This window comes from Malurus melanocephalus, unplaced genomic scaffold (genome assembly GCF_030028575.1).
Source record: "Malurus melanocephalus ecotype Western Australia unplaced genomic scaffold, MMel_1.1 scaffold_65, whole genome shotgun sequence".
Taxonomy (NCBI): Eukaryota; Metazoa; Chordata; class Aves; order Passeriformes; family Maluridae; genus Malurus; species Malurus melanocephalus.
Window position 1 is genome coordinate 798303 of NW_026623297.1, and position 20960 is coordinate 819262.

Consider the following 20960-nt stretch of genomic DNA (forward strand, 5'->3'; position numbering starts at 1 on the left):
GAATATCAGAATCAGAAAGTCATTATTGGCTACTCTTACAGATATTTGAACATATGAGTCAAAGCACTCACAAATCAGGGACTTTGGATTAGCCAYAGAAACTTCACTAAAATTAACTCTGCAGGCTTCCACTTCTGAGCTGGGKGTTACTGACAGTGTCTTATGCAATGAGTCTCCCTGGCAGCTAGGATGGCTTCCAGAGTTTGTTTCAGAGGTTATGCAGCTGCATTTCCATAGTCCAGTTTTTAAAGATCTATCCTGRCACTGCAACTTCTTTTTCACTGTCCCCAAGGCTCAGTAAAATTCAGTCACACTTCTTTACATATAAGCTATCTTACATATTTTTGCCTCATCTGTAAACCGTAATTTCCCCCCTCAAAACACCAATTATTGGAATAGCCYCATGAGGGACAGAAATTTACAAAACTTCCGATACTTATATAAACCTTGCCAATAAGGAAAGTTGGCCTTAAAGACTTGACAAAGCCTGATGTTTTATCACCTAATCCATCACAGTGAGAAGCAGATACTCTATGGAATTGGCCTGTCTCCAGCACATCAGCCCTTAAAAATGAAATCATCATGATGAGCATCTGCTTTTCTACATAATTTGAAAACTTTCAAATGGCATACAACATGCAAATGCCAAATTTGGAAGTCCAAGAGGAGYCGGCTGCCAAAGATTCAGGGCTGCAAAGGTACTCAGTGGGCAAATGAGGGCCAAGGTTGTTCTAGCGATGACTTTTTCAGAGGGTTCTTAATCATTATCACTGAGAAATCAAGAAAAAAAAGTATTTTCCATGGCTGGAGTTGTGGCTAGGCAATATTACRGTGACAAAGGAGGTATGTGAGCCTGCAACACACAGTAAGTTAAACCTCGTCTGGAATGAGTTGCCTCCAGAACTAGAAGCAGGATAGCTGCACGAGCATGGCTCTGAGCCCAGACTAATTAGCCCTGCTGAGAACATGCTAACATGGCTATTTGGCTTCCGGGAGCCGGCCAGTGCAGCTGAACRGCAGAGCCGGACACCGCCAGGACAGCTCCGAGGGCTTGGGAGAGAGATCAATTATCTACACAATATAGAAACACAAATTATGATAATGGGCCAGTTATCCCTAGTCACAGTAAAGGCATGGCTAGACTGTTTCCAGGACAAGAAAAACACCTCTTAACTCTTTCATACAAGCAGCCCTGTGGCAAAGCCCACCGGAGACTCGGGACTTGGAGCCGCAGGGGAACAGCTCCCTCCTGCCGTTCTGGGAATACAAATTGCTTAAAGCACCAGACAGGAGGCAAGGTCATAGCCTTGAACTCTGCTCATGTTCATGGCTTTGGAAATAAATTACATTACCCAAAGGTGGAATGCAGGGTGTGTCCAGGGCTCTCGACTCAAGAGCTCTTAAAATGATTACATTCCAGTGTGCTTAGAAAGTACAGTTTAACCAGGAGGGCTGTGCCTAATTGCTGTATTCTTTTCCCCAGGTACAGCTTGGTATATATAGGGGTGGAATGGTATTTAAAAAAAAAAAAAAAAAAAAAAAAAAGAAAAGGAAAAAAGACAAAGAGCTCACTTGTTCCCACTAGAACAAAGGCTGCTTCTGGATACTGAACACTTTGGGAAATATGGGAAAACATCAGGGGCTGAAGTCTTATTTCTTGGCAGCGGAGGTCTCAGAAATCAGCGTCTAAGGCTGCATGCCGTAACTTTTGCAATACATCACCAAAACCATTAAAGAAACGTTTGTAACACAGCAAACGCAAACCGCTGTAATAATAAACAGGATTTTCATACTGCAGCAGAGAGACTACTGCTTTTGGCTAATTTCCACTCCATTCCAATAGGATGAGGTTGTAACTTTGAAAAGATGTGTTTCTATATAGATAACAAACAAACAAAAGCTCCAACAATTTTGCTCCCCCTTTAGAACCTTTCCTATGGCAGGTTTTTATTTCTCACTTTATTTGAGTGGGGAAAATAAGAGGGAAAACTGGATATTTTCTAGATCTGTACTTGTGCATATATGAGGATGTCGATAAATTACAATTCTGCCATCATTTAGCAGTGGATATGAACAAAAATGTAGCTGACTTGTWACTRGACTGCTCAGGRCACAGTGCATGGATGCTACAATTGYACCCTTTCTTTCMAAAATCTTGCTSAATGTGTAATGACTGTGTCCTGTCTTCCTCTGATGCAAAGCARTTCAGCATTGTGGGCTTGAAGACAATGTAGGTGTAAACACTTATGCCTGTGTTTTTAGAAAYAGAAATAACTGGATCCATGCTCTTAAGAAGTTAAGGTTTATATGATCATTTAATACATGCGTGTAACTGTATGCATTTTTTTTAAAAAGTGAAGTTTGCTGGCTAATCTTCAATAGTAGTTTTTCTTTTTGGTTATGGCCTTACATGAAAAGAAAGCAAATAACCCCAAATATTGCAATTTATGAAAAGTATGAACGTGCCATAAGTAGTATCAGGTATTGCAGATAGGGCAATGATACTTTTTCTGCTTTGCTCAAATGAAAAACAGGAAATGCCATTTGCCATGATAAATGACACAACTGGTTCYGAAAGTGGCTGTTGAAAGCATTTCCTCCCAGTCCCAGTGATATCCCTCAGTGATACAGARCAGATGACGTAAACCCGAGTGAGTGCTCTGGAGAGCTGCAGCACAGGCTGTTGTCGCAGCACAGGCTGCAGGACACTGGGTACGTAAGGTCTGGTGAACAGGACAAGTGACAGCTGTTTGGGCAAAGAGCTGCCAGCAAGAGCACTGTCATCTTCTGGGTTTGAAAGTAGCTGGGAAAGGGGAATGCTTTCCAGAGAAGATTTTCCCTAAGGGAGAGAGAGATCACTGAGAGACCATATTGTTGAACCCTTGAAAATCAGCCAAAGAATAGGCTGCATTGACTGAGCTTCTTATTAAAAACAAAGCCTATTCTAATTTCAGCATGTGTTTCTGGCCTTAATGTACAGGAGCCTGAAGGCACAGTGAGGTAGAGAGCAACTGAGTTCTATTAAAAAAAAAGGCTGTGTTTACTAAGCAAATTATTTCAGAAGTTGCTGAGCTACTCCCATCCACTGCTATTCTCTGCTAAACAGGGAAAGAAGGCAAAGTACTGCTCAACTTTGTGCAGTTCAGGTCACATTATTGAGACAGTGCAAGTAGAAATTCTTATGTTATCAACTGTTGCAATCAAAGGCATTGCTCCTGTGTCAGAGAYGATTAAGCACAGCAGATGTTTCATACCACAGCACAGACCCAAAGTATCTCCATCCATTAACAGACAAGACTATTTGCATATTTTTATTTATATTAAATACCCACATTAATTCTATTTTTATTATAATTATTAGAAATAAGTGTTTTTTTATTTGCTGACAATTAAAACAAACATAAAAAAAAAMMAGGAATAYAGACAAGCAAAAGAATTCTGCAACCAGTGGGAAGTATTCAGTACATAAAGAAGACAGTGCAGAACTATTAATAATAGTCACCTTGCTTATCACTTTTCATTGTTTTGCTTTGACTACTAAAAATAAAATTCATTACATTTTTCCCGGTAACATGATTACTCTACAAATTCATTCTCATTTGAGGTATGATTATACAGAGTCATTAGGATTTCCTTACAATACATTTGCTTCTAYTATGATAGCTTATCTCCTTTTTTCTCTAGGTAAAGGATGCTGGGGATCTCTAGGCAATATATCTTAGTTTACTAAACTCTCCCATGTGCCTTGGCTTGAAAATGTTGTCTATCAATTTCTCCTAATGCATTAAGTGCTTTCCCATAATCAGCAAATGCCATGTCTAGCAGCAAATCATACATGTTTGCATTTCCATTCTGCCATTAATCACACTGCTGTGTGATAAATACCCAACAAAAGATTATCCATTCTTTCGTCTGGCTAAAAACCTGCTAGAGAACTGATTTATGAATGAATGTTTTATTTTCTTAACACTTTAGGTCAAGGACAGAAGTGTGAAATGGCTGCGGCCACTGAAATCTCAGTTAGAGTTGGGAATTTGCTGTACTGCAGAGCAGTTGCAGATTTACATATCCATGCACTTGTCCACTCTTTGTTTTYCAGTGTGTGTCCATAGCTGAATGGGTGCCCTTCTCCCATACACATTTTATTGCAGATCACAAATGCCTCRCTCATTTACTAACTTTCAAGTTTCTCGAGGAGGTAATTTTCACTGCCAACAGAGTCACACTGCTCAGAAAATGCAGTGAAAGCTTCTGAACTAAATATCACAGAAATGTACCKACTTGAGTGACTGCTGCGGTGATGCTGGTATCTAATTTATCATATGAGATAAACATTTGCTCAAAGCTTGTATTTACTAATATGARGACAGCTTTGAAGTCCCATTCTCCTGATTTTTACCAGTGACTCTTGGGTACTTGGATTCACTGARGACTTAAAGACAGGATGGGAGTACTTACACTGACTACATCTTTTACTGCAGAATATAGGAACAGAATGTCCCAGGGGTCAGGGGAGTGGATAGAGCGTGTGTTTGGCACAGGAGTCTACAGACCCTTCTGCCACAGTGGGCAGAGACCTCAGTAAAASCATCAGGCTGTTAAAACAGCAAACTACACTGACTGCTGYTTTCATGTACAGGAACTGTTTTTCCTTCTTGTTACCTTTTGAGGAGGCTTCTGCCCTTGACAGAGACTCTTCTCTCAGAAGAGTGCAGCTCGTGAAAGCCTGATCTGTATATACCATCAGGGCACAACCCTTTCATAAAAGCCAAACCCAAGCATAATGAAGGAGAAAGTGAAGGAGTAATCATTTAAAGGAGGTCAGGCACCAGCCAAATGAACTTTTTACACTGCAGCAGACCCGGGGTCTGGTTCCTCCTGGTCAATGGGTCAAAGATTGCTCTTCTTCCTCCAGGCAGATGTGGGTGTAGCTCAGAAATTGTATACTTTTTTAGCCTCCCTTCACCSCAGCTGGTTATCAGGAATATGCAGAAACAAACGACTGACCCCAGCTCTCAGTAATGCCCAGGAATCAGGTACAGAGCCAGGCTGAAAGGATGGGTTTGCACATCTATGCATTCACTGGGCACTTTACACAAAACCCCAAATACTTTCCCACTGTGTAAACTTTGACACATCAATCCTCACTGAAATCCTGTCATGAAACAGAGTAAGACACTGTTCATTTCTGAAGGTCAATACTTTATCATTTGGACACAGGATTATAATTTATTAACATTTCTGCTCTTTCAAAAAGAGGTACACAGTCAATATCAAGTCTATTTTTTGACAATTTCAGATGGCATTACTGATCTATGTTCAGAAAGGCGACTATGATGGCTCATTTGGTAACAGAAGGGAAAACAGACTTCTCACAGAAAAAGAGCAAACTTTAGATTTTTTCTTTAAATAGTAATTAAAAAAAAAAAAAAAGATAGAGACCTCACCTTACAAACTCTCCCAACTCTGGAAAGGATTGTCTTGTCAGATGTGCCACTATCTTGAGATATTTCTCGAAAAAAGAAGTAGATTTTATCGTCATCTGGGTTATAGGTATCTGGGATGGGAAAAGTTCCAATGAATTTTGCTCCTAGAAATTAAAAAGAAAGGGGAGTAAAAATCTGAAAGAAAAGCCTCAGTGCTTTCCGTTAAATCTCTGCATTTATATGTTGTGAAATAAAAATGTCATTATATATAATTTTTATATATATATATATATATATATATATATGTATTAACAAGTTTCAAGTGAAATTCCAAGTGAAAACCAGCACAGAATCTGAACTATTTACTCCCAGGTTGATGTTTTTGTGTACATATCTTACTACCACTTGCAAAAGTATGCAGCACTTTTTGTCATTCTCTGAAAATAGAGCAACTCTCAGTACAAATTATTGCCTATACAATTCTAACTTACTGCTCTTGYCACCAAAATGAAGCTAAGCAGATTTTCTGAAATCACCTGGTAGAATTTAAATTAATTACTCCTTTCAGCAGTCATGAATACAGAAATACACTCTGTTTACTAGAGGTAACTTGCAAAGGAATGTTTCCTACCTATCTGTGATACAGAAGTTTTACTGACTATATCCACCAAATCCAACACAGTGCCATGCTGTGGTTCCCCAGTCAGCACAACAAACTCCAAAAATGGCTGGCCAGTCACCACAGCTCCTTGTGCTTGAAACCAGCTATATCAATGTAACAGCCCTATCAATGAAAACAGCTCTATCAATGTAATGGTTTGTTTGGGTTATTTAAATCTGCTTTTTGCAAGAAATGCCTTGTCTTGGCATGCTGGGCCATCATTTTATTTCTGGTCTCTTCCAAGGCACGCTTAGGGACCTGCCTGCATYTTACAGGCATTCTTACTGGGCCAAGATGTTCTTTCCTGTCTTCCCCAGTTCCTTCATCCATGGTCTCCAATCCTGCTCTACTGCTCACTAATTAAGGGGGTTTGGTTYTGGTGTTGTTTTGGGGTTTTATTCCTTTAAATTTTGCTCTAAAATCAGAAATTAAAGTAATTCAGGSGTCCCTGACTGCAGCAGAGCAGGCAACACCAGTTTGCACAAGTGAACCAGCTACTTGCAGCCATGATTTTTAAGACATTCCCCAGTGAGCTACAATAGATGAGCTCTTCTGAGGGCCCTTGGATCAATGATGTTTTTCTTTAAACAGAAGTGGCTATACAAATATAGTGCAAAGAGACCCTTGACTCTAAAATACATTCTTTCAGCAATAAAATACACAGTCTTTGTCCCCCATTATCAGGTAGGCTGTAGCAGAAAGCAGTAAGGAGGGTGGTGTAAGAATGCAGAGCAAACAGAGCACACTGTTTATATGGGGGASTACTATTATCAGCTTTCAATATATCTTCATGCCTTTGTCCTTTTCATAATGACTGTTACTTTATATTAGCCTGGAGGAATTTTCACCATGAACTCTACAGTATACACAGAAGAAAAGCAGAGTCCTTCATTCAAAAGTTTGCAGGGACAAAGGGCCTGAAACAAAACGGGATGTGTTTAAGGGCTCAACATGCACCTTCGTGACAGAAGAGTAAATTTATGGGTGAAAATAGCCACAGTGCTGCTTCCATTTTAAACCTTTCTKACACCAGAGAATAGTGTCAGCAGAAAAAATGAAATGATGCAGGCATCAAGATCTATAAATTTAAGGCAGGTTTCAAAATGAGCCTGAGGAAAATATTCAATTACCTCTCAGGGCCTGTAAGGCTGCTTTGAAGATTAGATCTCTAAGCATGAATAAATACATAAATATGCTTCCAGTATCATTTCTTAAATATGTGGTTAGCTAAATAGCCATTTAAGAGGAAACCTGTAAAATACTTCTATACCACATTTTTGAAATTCACTTTTTTTTTTTTTTAATCTACAGTAACAGAAAAAAAACACTGAATATATGGGGGGTTTAAGATTAAACTTCATTGCTTTCCTTGGCAAGCCAAATGCAAAACCAAATGTCTCAATACTAATTCCTGGAACAGATTTAGAAGAATCTCTAACAAATTAAGGGAACACAAATATTTAACAATTTTAAATCACAATTGCAAACACTGAAGTTGAAAGTTAAATCCAAACAAAAATACATTGTAAAAGATACGAAGACAAAGTGAAAACAATTAAATGGAAGAGATTATGATCTGAAAAGCATGTTTTGCAAGTGAGATCTTGGTCTCATCTTTTCTAACCCATCTATCCAACATATAAAAGTGCACTTAAACTAACTGTGAATTGGGCTTTTGGATTCCTTGCATGGGAGAAAAAACTAACGAYGATGCTTTTAAACCAGTGTTTGTTTTCCCATAGACACAGCTATCCTTCCTGCTATTTGCTTCAGCAGAAGATTTTCCCACATATTAAGTCCATGGCTAGATTGTATGTAACCAAACYGGGGACTAAAGGCAATGTGAACTCTGGAAATAGATGGTACAGGTGCTGCTCGTGCTTTTTTAAACATGCTCATGTGGGCTGGTGGGAAACGCTGATCCAGCTGGTCCATCACTGCTGGGTTGGMTCTTGGTTACCTGCTGGCCATCACACCCTTCTGAAACCAGAAATGATTTTAGGCAGTGCACCCTATAGAGAGGTCAGTCTCAGAAAGAGAGGGCAACAAAAGAGTGGCTGTCCCAGAACATGAAGAAATAAAAAAGCAACCCAAAACAGTGGGAAGCAGCACCTCTGTGTCATTGGGATGCCAGAAATATGTGGCATGACAGAATGCAAAGGACAATGCTCACCTCATTTACCATAATCACCTAGAAGTCCAGCTCCTAAAACACACTCAGCCAGGTCCTCTCTCAGGGAGTGACAATGAACAATCCTATTTTAAGACAGATTCCTACAATAGGCGGGGTGAGTCACCCTCTGGAAGTGTCACCTCTCTCAGTAAATTACAGAGACAAGCAAAAGGACTGAGCTCAGACAGGATGCTAGCTTTTGCCTTTTAGAGCTAAGGGAGCTGAATCCCATCCAAAGTTCACAGGATATAAAGAACTCATTGCCTGYAAGACTTTGCCCTGGAACAGACAACCAAATTGCTATGAAAAAAGTTAAAAGAAAAAAAAAAAAAGAGAGATGAACTCAACTCAAGCAAGGCCTTGTTCCAGCTATGGCTTTTCTCTTCCAAAGAAGGAGGGAGGAATGTKGATGGCTGTGTGCAGGGCTGGAGGGATGCTCTCCTCTGCCCACGGGGCTGGCACGGGGCAGACTCGGTTCCAGTGGGCGGCTTTGCCATCCGGAGAGGGGCCACCAGCCCCATGTGCCTCATCCCTGGGCAAGGGAGTTCCTGTGGGCAGCTGTGGGAACGCCTGAATCTGCAGCCCTGCTCCCCTCTGCTCCAGTGCCACCCTTGCGGGAGTATGAGCACGTGTGAGCCTGAGTCATGGGAAAGATTAGCTGCCTTCCTCCTTTTMTCCTTTGTGGAGCTGCTATTCAGTCACTGAGATTAGGACATGTCTTAATTAGTCAAGATACAGATGCCCTGCAAGGAGCTGGAAGGTATCCCACACATTTTTCCCTCGTGCTTTGTCTTTACCTCCCTTCCCTCAGGAAAGGATAATTCAGTTTCCAGAAACAGAGTAAGACTAAACTTTAAAAATATTAAGGTGCATTACAGGAAAACTTCCTTGGCCGTCTGGGAGAAAACAAGCTGTACATTTTCTGCTTATCCTAAGTAAAACATGAGTCATGCATGGATATAATTTATTTCAAATTGTACAATTATTCAAGTATGTACAAGTTTTCCTGGAGGTCTAACACATGCTTAGTAAATGGGTAGTGGGTTTAGGGAAGAGGGGATTTAGATGAGATGGGAGTTTTAAACATGAAATCAAATAAATATTTTCTTTATACCAATATCGGCTGAAAGCACAAAAGTATGTAATTGGTAAYATTACACAGTAAACTAGAAATATATTGGCCACCCTATGGCTTATTGYAGAAGTGATTCCGTCATTTCAAGTTACACTCAAAATTTTCTCCAACCTTAAAAGGACTGATTCAAAATATAAAAAGCACCTAGTTTATATCTGTGCCTCTTAGTATAACACTGAATGGATTGTGTTTGTGAAGTCTTAGACAGAATTGTGGCCATGGGGTTTTATATGGCTGGAAACAAGGTAAACCCAAGGAATATATGGGGTCTTCTGTGTTTATATAGTGTGGGGCAATTTTCACCTCACAGTCTAGCACACTAAAGCTGTTTTTCAGACCCAGACATATTAATATACTGTTCTCCTTAGAAAACTTTCACTAATACAGACGCTTTAAGTGAAAACAGAATAAATCATGAATCAATCTAGGAGAAAGAGGAAAGGCAGCCACCCCCCACTCAGCCTCCAAATGGAAACATCTAAACATTTCTCAAACCTACAGTTTATTCTGTTTTCTTGTACTGTTCTCTTGCCTCAAACTGCTCATGAAGAAACAACAATAGCAGAAAGAAATCTTTGCAACTGGATTTTTAAGCTACAAGTTCTTTTGGGCTTGGAACTCAACCCTGTAACACTCATCAAGGTGGATCTATACTAATGATAACACCAGATGCACCTCTGGGCCAATCCACAGTAAATCTTTCTTTTTAGCTTATTATTGCATCCCTTAGGAAAGCAGCTATCCAGCCACCTTTCCATGGTGACTGTCTGCAGRTCATCAGTGATAAAACTGGATATGCAGTTGCATGGCTAATGAGAATTAAAGAACTGACTGCTGAAAGGACCCATCCTGGTTCATGTCACGTACAGCCCATTTCTGGTCTGCCTTGCACAAAGGGTGTGTGCAAATGAGAGAGAGGAGATAGGAGAGGTGGGACAAGAAAGACTCCCAGCACAGGAAATGAAACTGGGATAGCAGCAGAGTTGGATGTGAGATTCTTSTACCTGTCCAAAAGACTTACTCCTATTTGGAAAGGTAAAAATGACTTTTTAAGTRGCTTTTTCTTTTTCTCCTCACCTCACAGCAGGAATCCTGGTGTTATGGAGTTACATCCAGATAGAAGTTTAGGGCAACAATACAGAAAAAGGAAGAGAAAGGATAGGGAAAACCTACTAAGAAAAAAAAGAACACTTCCTCTTGTTGAGGTCTCAAAGAKTTAARAGGTAAAATTATCCTTTTTAGAAGWTGTCTGCTGGGAAGACAACTTAACCCTGTGGTCAGCAGACCCTGGCTTTACCCTGCACCCATAATAGTTACGGCAGCATCCTGAGCCAGGACATCTTTAAAGACAGTTGACAGCTAAAAGGGGGATGCTTTAATCGAGAAGGGTTAGCTTGTGAGTGAAGTTTTCCATGTTACTCTGTGTGTGGTTTGAGACTGGCTGGGTGCAAATGCAGCCRCTTTTTCAGAGGGTTTACTACCTCACAATGTTTTTTAATGGGCAAGWAAAAGCAGTGTTTTGCTTGGGGAGCTATTTTAGTGTGCCCTTAGTGGTTTTAAATGATCCTCACAGCAACAAAGAGTATTTTTCCCCCTTTAAAAAGGAAAAGAAAAAAAAAAATCTACCAAAGAAACATGGAATTTCTAGTCTATCATCTCAACATGCTGAATGGAACAGCTTTGAACAAGTGATCAGAAAAAAATAGTTTAAAAAAAAATATTCCAACAACACTGGATATAGAAGCATTTAAGTCAAGGATGATTCCAATTACAGGAATATACACAGATATATAGATCAAAGACAGAAACTCTGATTAGGTCTTATGCACTTACTCTTCCCTTAATTAGCATTTTCACCTCTGTGACTTTTCTCGAGTGCATTTCTGTTCCACCAAGCTCTTTAAAAAAGGCCTACGTAATCCAAAGACACCATGATACAATATCTATATTTATAGTTCCCAGACATATATTTATATAAGGAAGGAGCTATTAACTTCAGAGGGGCAGGGACAATGCAAATGACAACAGCATATGTTTGGGATCTTACCAGTAAGCCAGTAATGTTCAGAAATGTCAGTTCTGATGTAATGGTGGTCATGAGAAGGGCCCAGAGAACGTGTCAGAGCAGTGTCTTTGCCAAGGAAATCAGAAGCTGTTCCAGCATAAAGATACTCATCTGCAAATGAAAAAAAATAGGGTTTCTACAGCTTTGGGGGGGAAAAAATTAAAACTATTTACATTATCTTGGGTGAACAACACCCATATTTTATTGGTCTGTGAAGTAATTTAATGCTTTAAGGTATTATTTGGTCTTATTTTCATGTTTTTTTGGTTCTGTGAATTTACTTAYGTTTAARTSAGARTAAYATTTGTAATYATACCTCTGAGAAGTAACACCGTCAAAGCCTAATCTTCAGATCTTTTAGGCATTCAGTAAAATGTATTTCCCAGGATCTAATGGGTACTGGGCTCTTAAGGGTGTAAAGGTCTATTCAATGTGAACACCCTGTCCCWTGCACCTGGGCACCATGGTGAGGACATGTCCATCTGTCCTTTCCAGCTACCTCTTGTGTCCCAGGATTGCCATGGCCCCAGTGGCTTTGCTGCTCATGAGCCAGAAAAACAGGATGAATCCTTCCCCATTGGGATTTTGCAGCTTGGTCCATTCCTGGCATAAGGACCTCTGTCCAAATTTAATTCACAAAGAGGAATTCAGGCACTGTGGGAATTGCCTGCAACTATTTAATATGCTAACGGCAGGGATATGGCTGCAGACCCAAACTGTCATCATTTTAACACGGAGTGGTCTCRCTAAAATAAATGACACATCTTGCTTGAATCAGAATTTGCCAGAATTTGCCTCACAAGGACACTACATCTGTAACACAGTACCGTGAGCTTGCTGCAATTGCAGTCCCTATTTGCTCCTCTGCCACTGTTGTAGGCAACGAAAACACTAAGAAATGCACAATATTTTCTGTTTCCCTTCAGATCACAGTGCTTTTCAAAAAGAAGCCAAGAAACAGTATCAGTGTGAACTTTTTTTTACCACATAGTGTATTTTACAATACTCCCTTTTTCTGTAAAATAACAAGATAGCTTTATCGGTTGGAAGAGGGCTTTTTTTTTTTTTTTTTTGTTTAATGACTTGCAAAAATAAATCCCTAGAGTTCATAAAAACAAAAAAGTTCATGTTCATATATTATAATCTTATAAAAAGCTATATGATACATAAAACTCCACTTCCAAAAGTTCCTTCTCCAGGTTTTTTGATACTCCTGGGTGGAAACATTTCACAAGATCTTTTAGAGAGAAGCCTTTGTTGAGAGTGAATGCAGAATAAATACCATTCCACACTGATGTTTGTGCTTTCATTTGCAAAAGATGTAAATGCACTTAAAAAAATAAGATCAAGGGGGAAAAAAAAATCAACAAACCAACCCGCAACCCATGATCCACAAGTGCTTTATTTGTCCAAAAGAGATCTATCATTTTTCATTTTACCCCATTATTATTGTAACCTCTGTATTATTTCCATGACAGTTGTGGAAAGCACATCTTTCAGACAGCATGTTGCCTTTGTAAAGAAACAATAGTGCATTCTGAAARGTATTTGTCATAATGAGGAATGGGCAGGGTAATTGGTGTTTGCTAACTGACAGGCACTTGGTGATCGATACATCTGAAGGCCCAACAGAAATTCTCCATCATTGCTTAGGCTCTGCTGACAAGGCATTTTCAGCACTTCCCTCAGCTTCTGGTATCTCTCATTCCAAGCTCCAGTTATGTCCTGAACAGTGTTGGTGAGTGATAATTTGTAACAGAGGATGGATGATGAGCAGGTGATTTTTCAGTCAAAAAGACTAGTTTTTCAAATTTATCTGTGGGATTTACTAGAGATGATATGTCATGTAGCACTCAGAGAGATTATTTCTACAAAGAATGAAAATTACTCAGTTGCATTAACTTTTAGAGAGATTATTTCTACAAAGAATGAAAATTACTCAGTTGCATTAACTTACACATATGAGTGAAAATATAGTTAGACATTACTTAGCTCATAAATGTGTAATTGAATAAAAAGTGTTTTCTGAAGGATACAAGTAATCTTTATTCCCATTTGGCAGATAAATAAAACTAGAGAGCAGTGACATGCCAAGGTTACTCTGCTCATTAGTGACAGAGATGGGAAATGATCTCACCTGAGCTCCAGGGCAGCATCATATCCATGAACTACACTGTTCTCCTAATTCATTTGGGAATGAGGTAAGCATCCATAGACCAAAAACATATTCTCTGGTCAGTCCTGTAACTTTTTACAGTGTTAATTCTACATTACTGTGAAGGATCTGACCCCAGGCACAGTCAAAAAAGGGATACTAGAATACTCTGACCATTAATTTTATCTAGCCCAAAAATTTTTATGTAGCAAAGTTCATGTCTTAGGTAGCTAAAAGACAACAGCTTCTTCATTTCACAAGATTTAATGGAACAGTCAAAGCACTAGAGTGCTACTGAAATTGGGCAATGCTATAATAAATCACAGAGCTCTATTGCTTGGATAAAAAAAAAAAGTTTAAAAAAAAGTTAAAAGTTTCTGGAACCCCATTTTAAAAATAGACTTCACGGTCATTAAACAGTACTAGGGGTCTCTGAGAAGAATAAGCACAGGCTTTAATCTATTGTTTTTAATAAAGGAAGTCCTGCCCCATCTGTAGGGTCAGAATCACAAATCATCTATCTTATTATCTGAGAATAAAGACTGAACATTAGTCATATTCTTTTTATAACACAGAGTGACCGATACTTCAAAGCATTGTCACCACTGCTCTTTGGCTGCAAATGAAAACGTCATGGTGCTTCACTCTTATCTTGTRTTCATATGCTTGACGGACAAGTTAAATGAAAATTGTCCAAAGCTATGAACCAAACCATGACAAAAGTAGCTCTTATAGTGATTTGAAATCCAGAGGTCAAGCTGACATTCCTCGGCCCCAAATGTCAGACCACACAGCACTGCAATGCAYGCAGCAGGCAGAGTGCACTATCTTGTTCGGCGGCTCCCAGCTTCAGAAGTGGCTTCTCGAGCAAACAGAAACCTCAGAAACGTATTTATGGAAATAGCGCATGTCAGCAGACTTCAAAGGGCAGAACATATTGATAATTGCAGAAAGAGGCCCACAGGGCTTCAAACACTCTCTGWCCATGTGGGTTTTTTTGTTGTCCTCTTAAAGGAGCAATGGCTGGGTGAGGGCGAAACCTCCTTTCTGCCCAGCTGACAGAGGTTTCACAGCCGCTCTAACGCCTCTGCTTGCATTGCTACCCTTCCAGCTCTCTGGTGTCTGCAGCCTGAAGGCTTCCCCAGCTCTGGGAGCACAAACARCACTGGAAAAATGATCAGTACCGGAGGAGCAATGACATCTGTTGAGCCAGGAAAGCACCTAGCTCTGGTGGCTCCTTACCTGCCATCACTGAAGCGAACGGCTGCTGAGGATCAAATGGGCATTTCAACCTGCCAGACTCCAGGTTCTGGGTATCCAAACGAAATACCATTTCCTGAGAATAAACACAAATTYATTATCTTAGTCTGGCTACAGAGAAAAACTCACGCAGACAACCTGTTCTGTGAGCATACAAAGTGAAGGTGTGTTAGATCATGCAGCTGTCATCTCAGCTGCATGATGTTTACAGTCTGTGCCGGGTTTATATCTGGAATTTTTCACTCAGTGTTTTACTGTATCCCAGCCAATCTACAGTRAAACACAAATCTTAAAAAAATACAATTATTTTCAGAAAAAAAAGAGATGCATTGTTCATTTCTATTCCAATTAAAAGCTGGATTGTACTTAAAAGGCACTGGCTTCTATTTGGGAAAGTGCTGATAGACTGTGTTGCAACAGGAGACCCTGAAGGGATTCTGGCTGACTCTGAAATTTCTCCAGGGACTGCTGAATAATGTTCACAGCAGACACAGTTCAGACCCTTTTAAAATGAAAGCAGCATATGCTCTCTCTTATTATTTTTAACAAGGCTAATGATACMAGAGATATCAGAATAGATTCTTCCTTGTAGTTTCCAAATACAGCGTGATTAATTCCTGGGTCACAGAACAAGGGCATAGAGGAAGATAAAGAAAATAATTATTAAAAAAWTRTTCCTGATGTTTTCAGTGGGCAATCAACAACTTGATTACTGTAGGCATCCATTTGAAGCTTTATTATAGTTTTAAATTGCCAATAAGGATTCTTTTACTTGCCCCTTTCAATGGTTTCCTGAAAGTACACTTAACCTGAAACCCTTAGTRAGCCCTGCTGAAGGCAAATTGATAGCTCAGAGGAGTAAAGTGAACTCTCTGCAGTTATAGAGACTTGATCTTCAGAATTGTGCTGCCATTAAGAGAAGTGAGATTGCCTACAGAACTGCTTTTAACATATTTTCCTTTAGCATGCTTTCCCTACCTTAAGTGATATTTAAAATCCCTCTCRTACTCAGAAATCCAATCAATGTGGATTTAATGCCTACTGTAGAGACAAAACTTTAGAAGTTAGTTTTACAAAAAATCAAAACTCCCTGATTTAAATGATTAAAAATGGGAGATGTTATTTTAATTACTTGTTTCCATATCTCTGACTTGCAAGAGGCCTAGAAAGCACAAATGACAAGTAAGTATGTCCAAAGATGGCCACATAGGATTAGACTTCACAACCCATTAATTCAATTCATCCTTAATGCACATCAGATTATAAATGACCAAACCTTTTTATGTTATTGAGGTGCCTCCTAAACTCTCTAGACTCAGAAGACAAAAGCCCAGGATATTGAATAATTAAGCTCCTTAAAAGAAAAGAAAAATCAATTCCGATCTGTGAACATAAATTCAATTTCCTCCAACAATCCTAGCTCATACAAAGCAGAATACAAATCATCAAACAACTTTTGTTATCTTCCCAGACCTGTGGAACATCAGGCAAACCAAGTTCTCAGGATACTGAGGTGAGCACAGCAAGGACAAAACTAAACTAAAATCTAGGCCTTTTCTTCCCGGCAATGCTGCRCTGGTGTCCCATTCTCCTTTGTTCTAGGATGTGCCATCCTGAACTGCTCAGGGAACTAACCCTTGCCTTATCACATGGGAAGAGTCTGTCTGCAAGCCCAGCAGTACTCAGGGGACCAAGGGAGTTACAGATCAACATCAAATATTTCAGACTTCACCCAGACAAACTAATGGACACCACCAGGCATTCACACAGAATTAACCTCCTGCTTTCACTTCAGGCAAAGCTTTCAAAGAAAAGAGCATCCCTTGGAGAGCTGTGGCTAAGAGCACCAGCCGGGCCAAGCCTCTTCTTCACCGGCCAAGAGAAGTTTTGGCAGCGACTTGAGCAATAACAAGACGAGGACTTTAATCCCCTTTAATTGTGTGATCCCGTTGGGGATTTGTACTGCTTCAAAAGAGTGTCTGCTGTGGTTTTGAGTCACCTGATCCACAGTTTTCCTCTCTGTTTTCACAGCACTGGCACTGGCCAGGAAAGCACTGCTCAGATCCACCAGCAGCTTTCAAAGGTCAGCAGAGCACTGCCTGGTTTCACAACCTCCATGAGGCTATCTCAGGCCCTGGCTCTCCCAAGCATCCCACAACTTCCTGGAAAGAAAGAATTCCTGCTAATTACCAGACATTTATTATCTGTTCTTGTAACCCAGAGATTCAATTTTAAAGTAATTTTTAAAAAGGAGAAGGAGGGAAGAAAGAAAAAATTCTAACAGAATGGATCTGCATTAAAAATGCTTTCACTTATCCTGTAGCACTCTTGGCTTCAGTTCCTACAAGGAGACATTTTCAACTGCCTGTCAAATTCTCATCACTGGGCCTATCCTCAACACCCTCCTGCCTTGTCACATTTATCTGGAGAGGCAGGGGAAGGATGGTGGCTGAAGGGTGTTTGGGGCTCCAAGAAGGAAACGGGGAATATGCCTGATGCCATTCAGGGCTGATAAMTCAGTGAGAGGCTGTAGAAGGGCTGCTCTGTCAGAAGAGGCAAGAGCAGAGCTGAACACTGTCCAACCTACCACTGCAGCTGAGCAACCAGGAGGAATGTGGGAGAGGCAGGACTGGGAGACASTGAGGGGATTAGGAAATACAATACCAGGATTCTTCTTCCATTTCCTCTCATAAGGTAATTGGTCATGTCTAACTGAGACAGACCCCTTGTCTAGACTGGCTGCCGGACTCAACAGTCAGACCAAATCCATAATTTCATAAGGTCTGATGAAAACAACCTTCACAAATAAAGTAGCTGAAATGAAGTACGGCAATGGTAGAGTGAATAAGGAATCTTGCTAATGACCCAGAGGTAAACCAGAGCCATACTTATACTCTTGCTGAGAGCTGTTCTGTTCCATTCAGCTGTGTATTTGATCATTCAGCTAAGAAATCAGCATGATACAAAGGATCTAAAATTTCAGTTGCTTCAGCTGGAATATTTAMAGTAGCAAAGGAAAGAAGTCCACAGAATTATTTCATTGTAAGCCAAATTATACAGCATCTAACAGGAGCATTAACAGTTTATAAGGCAAAGAAACCCACCATGCAGATTTCTCACAGCTCCAATTTTCTGTTGCATAGGCAGCCCCTCTGGGTTGGTTATCCAACCCACAGACTGTGGGTAACATAATAATGAGTCTCAGTCTGGGCAAGCATTAATCCTGGCTTTTTTGTTGGTTTTTTTTTTCTGTGAGGATCTGCCCTTGATTCCATGTATCACTGACAGAACAAGGRGGAAGAGCTTTAAATAAAATARAGTMGGTTTAGATTAGGTATTTGAGAGAAATTYTTCTMTGTGAGGGTGGCGAGGCATCAGCACAGGTTACCCAAAGAAGCTGTGGATGMCCCATCCCTGAAGTGTTCAAGGCCARTCTGGRTGGGGCTTGSAGCAACCTKRTCYGGTGCAAGGTGCCCCTGCCCATGGYAGCAGGGTTGAAACTAGATCATCTTTAAGGGCCCTTTCAACCCAAACCATTCCATGATTCTATTATTCTGTTTCAGGTTATTGCATTTATTAACTTTAAAGTTAATTTCTTATATTCTAGAATTTCATCTAGCCCTGAAGAAAAGAGAAAGCTATTTCYATTAGTAGCATAGGAAGCCTGCACCACAGGCAAGCAGCCAGACAGGTCACATCTCAACACTGTCTGAGAGCAGTGCCGATGGGATAAATATAGCCTAGGTGTTGTGCATATAGGAGTTAAAAAGAGACTTGTATACYAAGTGGCTGCTTGACACAACACCAAAATTCTTCTGTTGTCAGGGTTAGGTCTCAAACATTTTCCACTTAGAATAGAGATTTCTTTGTCACCAGCAAATGAAGACCAATCAGCTGCTAACTTCAGCTCAGGAATATGCCATTAGTGATGGAGGACACCCAACACCTCCTTAGTGACCAGACGGCAACACATWGCAAAATCCTGAGACACCGTCCCCGCACTCAGGCTCAGAGATCCTTTTCAAACTGTGCATTACTCTCAGGCACAAGGCACAGAAAACCAGCTCTCTRGACCAAGGTTATATGTACATTAAAAGATGGAACTACAAGYTTCCTCTTGAACTCTGAATGTGTGCGAATGTGTGTAAGGAAAGTATGCGCACAAATGACTTACTAGAAAGGAAGACATCTGGGTTAGATGTTCTYTTCACTTAGTTAATCACACGGAAGTGTCATTCCAAAGAACTTTGTGTATGGAGCCTGAGGAAAGTGCTTTGTTCAAAAGCGATATGCACATACCAAATGTGAGAACAAGAGTTCCCRTCTGACCCACAGAATCCACCATTTACCCTGTTATTTATGCAAGCTGCTGTCAGGTCATTTTTTACACACTCACATAGTATTTTCCAATCTGTGATGAATGCTAAACAAGATGAGGGCTATCCCTTGACATGTCAGACTAGTGAGAAAGTTAAATTACCTCTTTGTGAGTTCCAAGTTCAATGTATCCGCAGAGAGGGTGAAATGCTCCTGTGCCACAGACATAAACATGGGTCCGGTTGTAGGGCTGAAGAACTCGGATAAAATTGGCACATTCTGTCTGTTGGGAAAAGAAGGATAAAGGTTAATTTTTGTGTTTATTTTTCTCTTTAGCATTCTACATTCTACTAACTTACAGCCATAGCAGTRGTGTATTTATACAAAAAACTACTGTAGCAGAGACTGTTTACAAAGTAGCTCAAAGCTGCAATGACTACAGTTTGACAGTGGCTATCTACCAAGCAGCTCATCAATCAGACTTGCAAACCTAATTCTGCTGCAATGCTCACAGCCACGAGAAGCTGTGTGCTCACAGCACAGTTTGGAGYGATCTGTTCAGCCTGTGTCATAGCAAACACCTGTCAACAACCGGGCAGAGGTCGCAGAGCCACTGGGTTGGTTTGGCTACCAGTCCTCCTGCCTYTGCTCCCAGCTAAGGGTGCTGCACAAGCTTTAACACCAAAGATAACATGAGTATAATAATTGTGGAGGGCTGAAAGGCTTCAACACACTTCCAAGGGTATGCTTTATATATGCATGAACTTTCTCTGCACCAATCACATCATACCGGTCACTTTTATTTGGTCACTGCTGAAACCAATGGATGTTCAGGCCAGTTCTAGCTCTAGCTGGGGTTGGTCCTTGCTGATAAGCAGCACAGGCAGCTGCTACCTTCTCCAAGGATGATACATGGGCTGGGGGAAAGGTTTGCTGTAGCCTTCCCCAAAATTAAATTAAGACAGAACACACATCTAAGATTCTTAGAGGGAATACACAAGATCTCTGCTCATATGTTCAAGCCATCACCCTACACCTAAGTGAGAGCCCAAAATAAATATTCCCCTCTCAGGACCCTTTCCTTTTTCTCTCAGTGTGGAAACAGATCAGCACAAATCTTCCATATACATGAGTATCAGAGTATTCTCAGTGCTCAGCAAAGGTGTTGTTTAAGTTTTGACTGCTGCAAAGATCAGCAACAAGTTAGAATAAAAAGCTGAGATTGTTTAGTCAGAGAGCTGAGARTGTTTTGAGCTGGTATCTACCTTGGTAACTGACATGTTGGATAGAACTGACGAGATGTTTTTGACAGAAAAGGAAGAAATTTGATTTTACAGACAGGAAATGTTTACATTTATAGTAGGCTCTAGACACATGATGTAATCTGTGCTATGCAAAACATATAAAAGTTGTATTGTATACACATATGTACCTTAAATATACTTCCTAAAGAAGGTTTGTGGTTTCAGGGAAAAGTMATTGAGTCTGAGATTTTCTTTTAACCCTAACTGCAACTGTCTGCTCTCCTAGTCTGTTTCTTTAATGAATTGCAATGAAGTTACATTCAGGATATTCCCAAGAAAAAAAGGAGCATTTTAATGTGAAAAAAGAGGATTTCAGGGAAATATTGCATGGTACACATTTGAGGAAAGTCTATTCATCTCCCAGCTATGTTCATTACATAAAAGAACACCCTAGCATGATTTGTGCCCACAATATTGAATTTTTTTAAGTATTAATATTTAAAAACAACAGAAATGTATTTTTT

The 20960-nt window shown here is 40.1% G+C and overlaps 1 protein-coding gene across 1 annotated transcript in view; it reads right to left on the minus strand.

The window, feature by feature from the left end:
• The window catches only part of SEMA3D (semaphorin 3D), a 127518-nt gene that overhangs the window by 42220 nt on the left and 64338 nt on the right, over window positions 1-20960 (minus strand). Inside the window, exons 5-8 of the mRNA XM_057366418.1 lie at window positions 19356-19475; window positions 14858-14951; window positions 11443-11571; window positions 5448-5590 (exon numbers count right to left, since the gene is read on the minus strand). Coding sequence (XP_057222401.1) covers window positions 5448-5590; window positions 11443-11571; window positions 14858-14951; window positions 19356-19475 — 486 coding nt within the window. The remainder of the gene's footprint in view (window positions 1-5447; window positions 5591-11442; window positions 11572-14857; window positions 14952-19355; window positions 19476-20960) is intronic.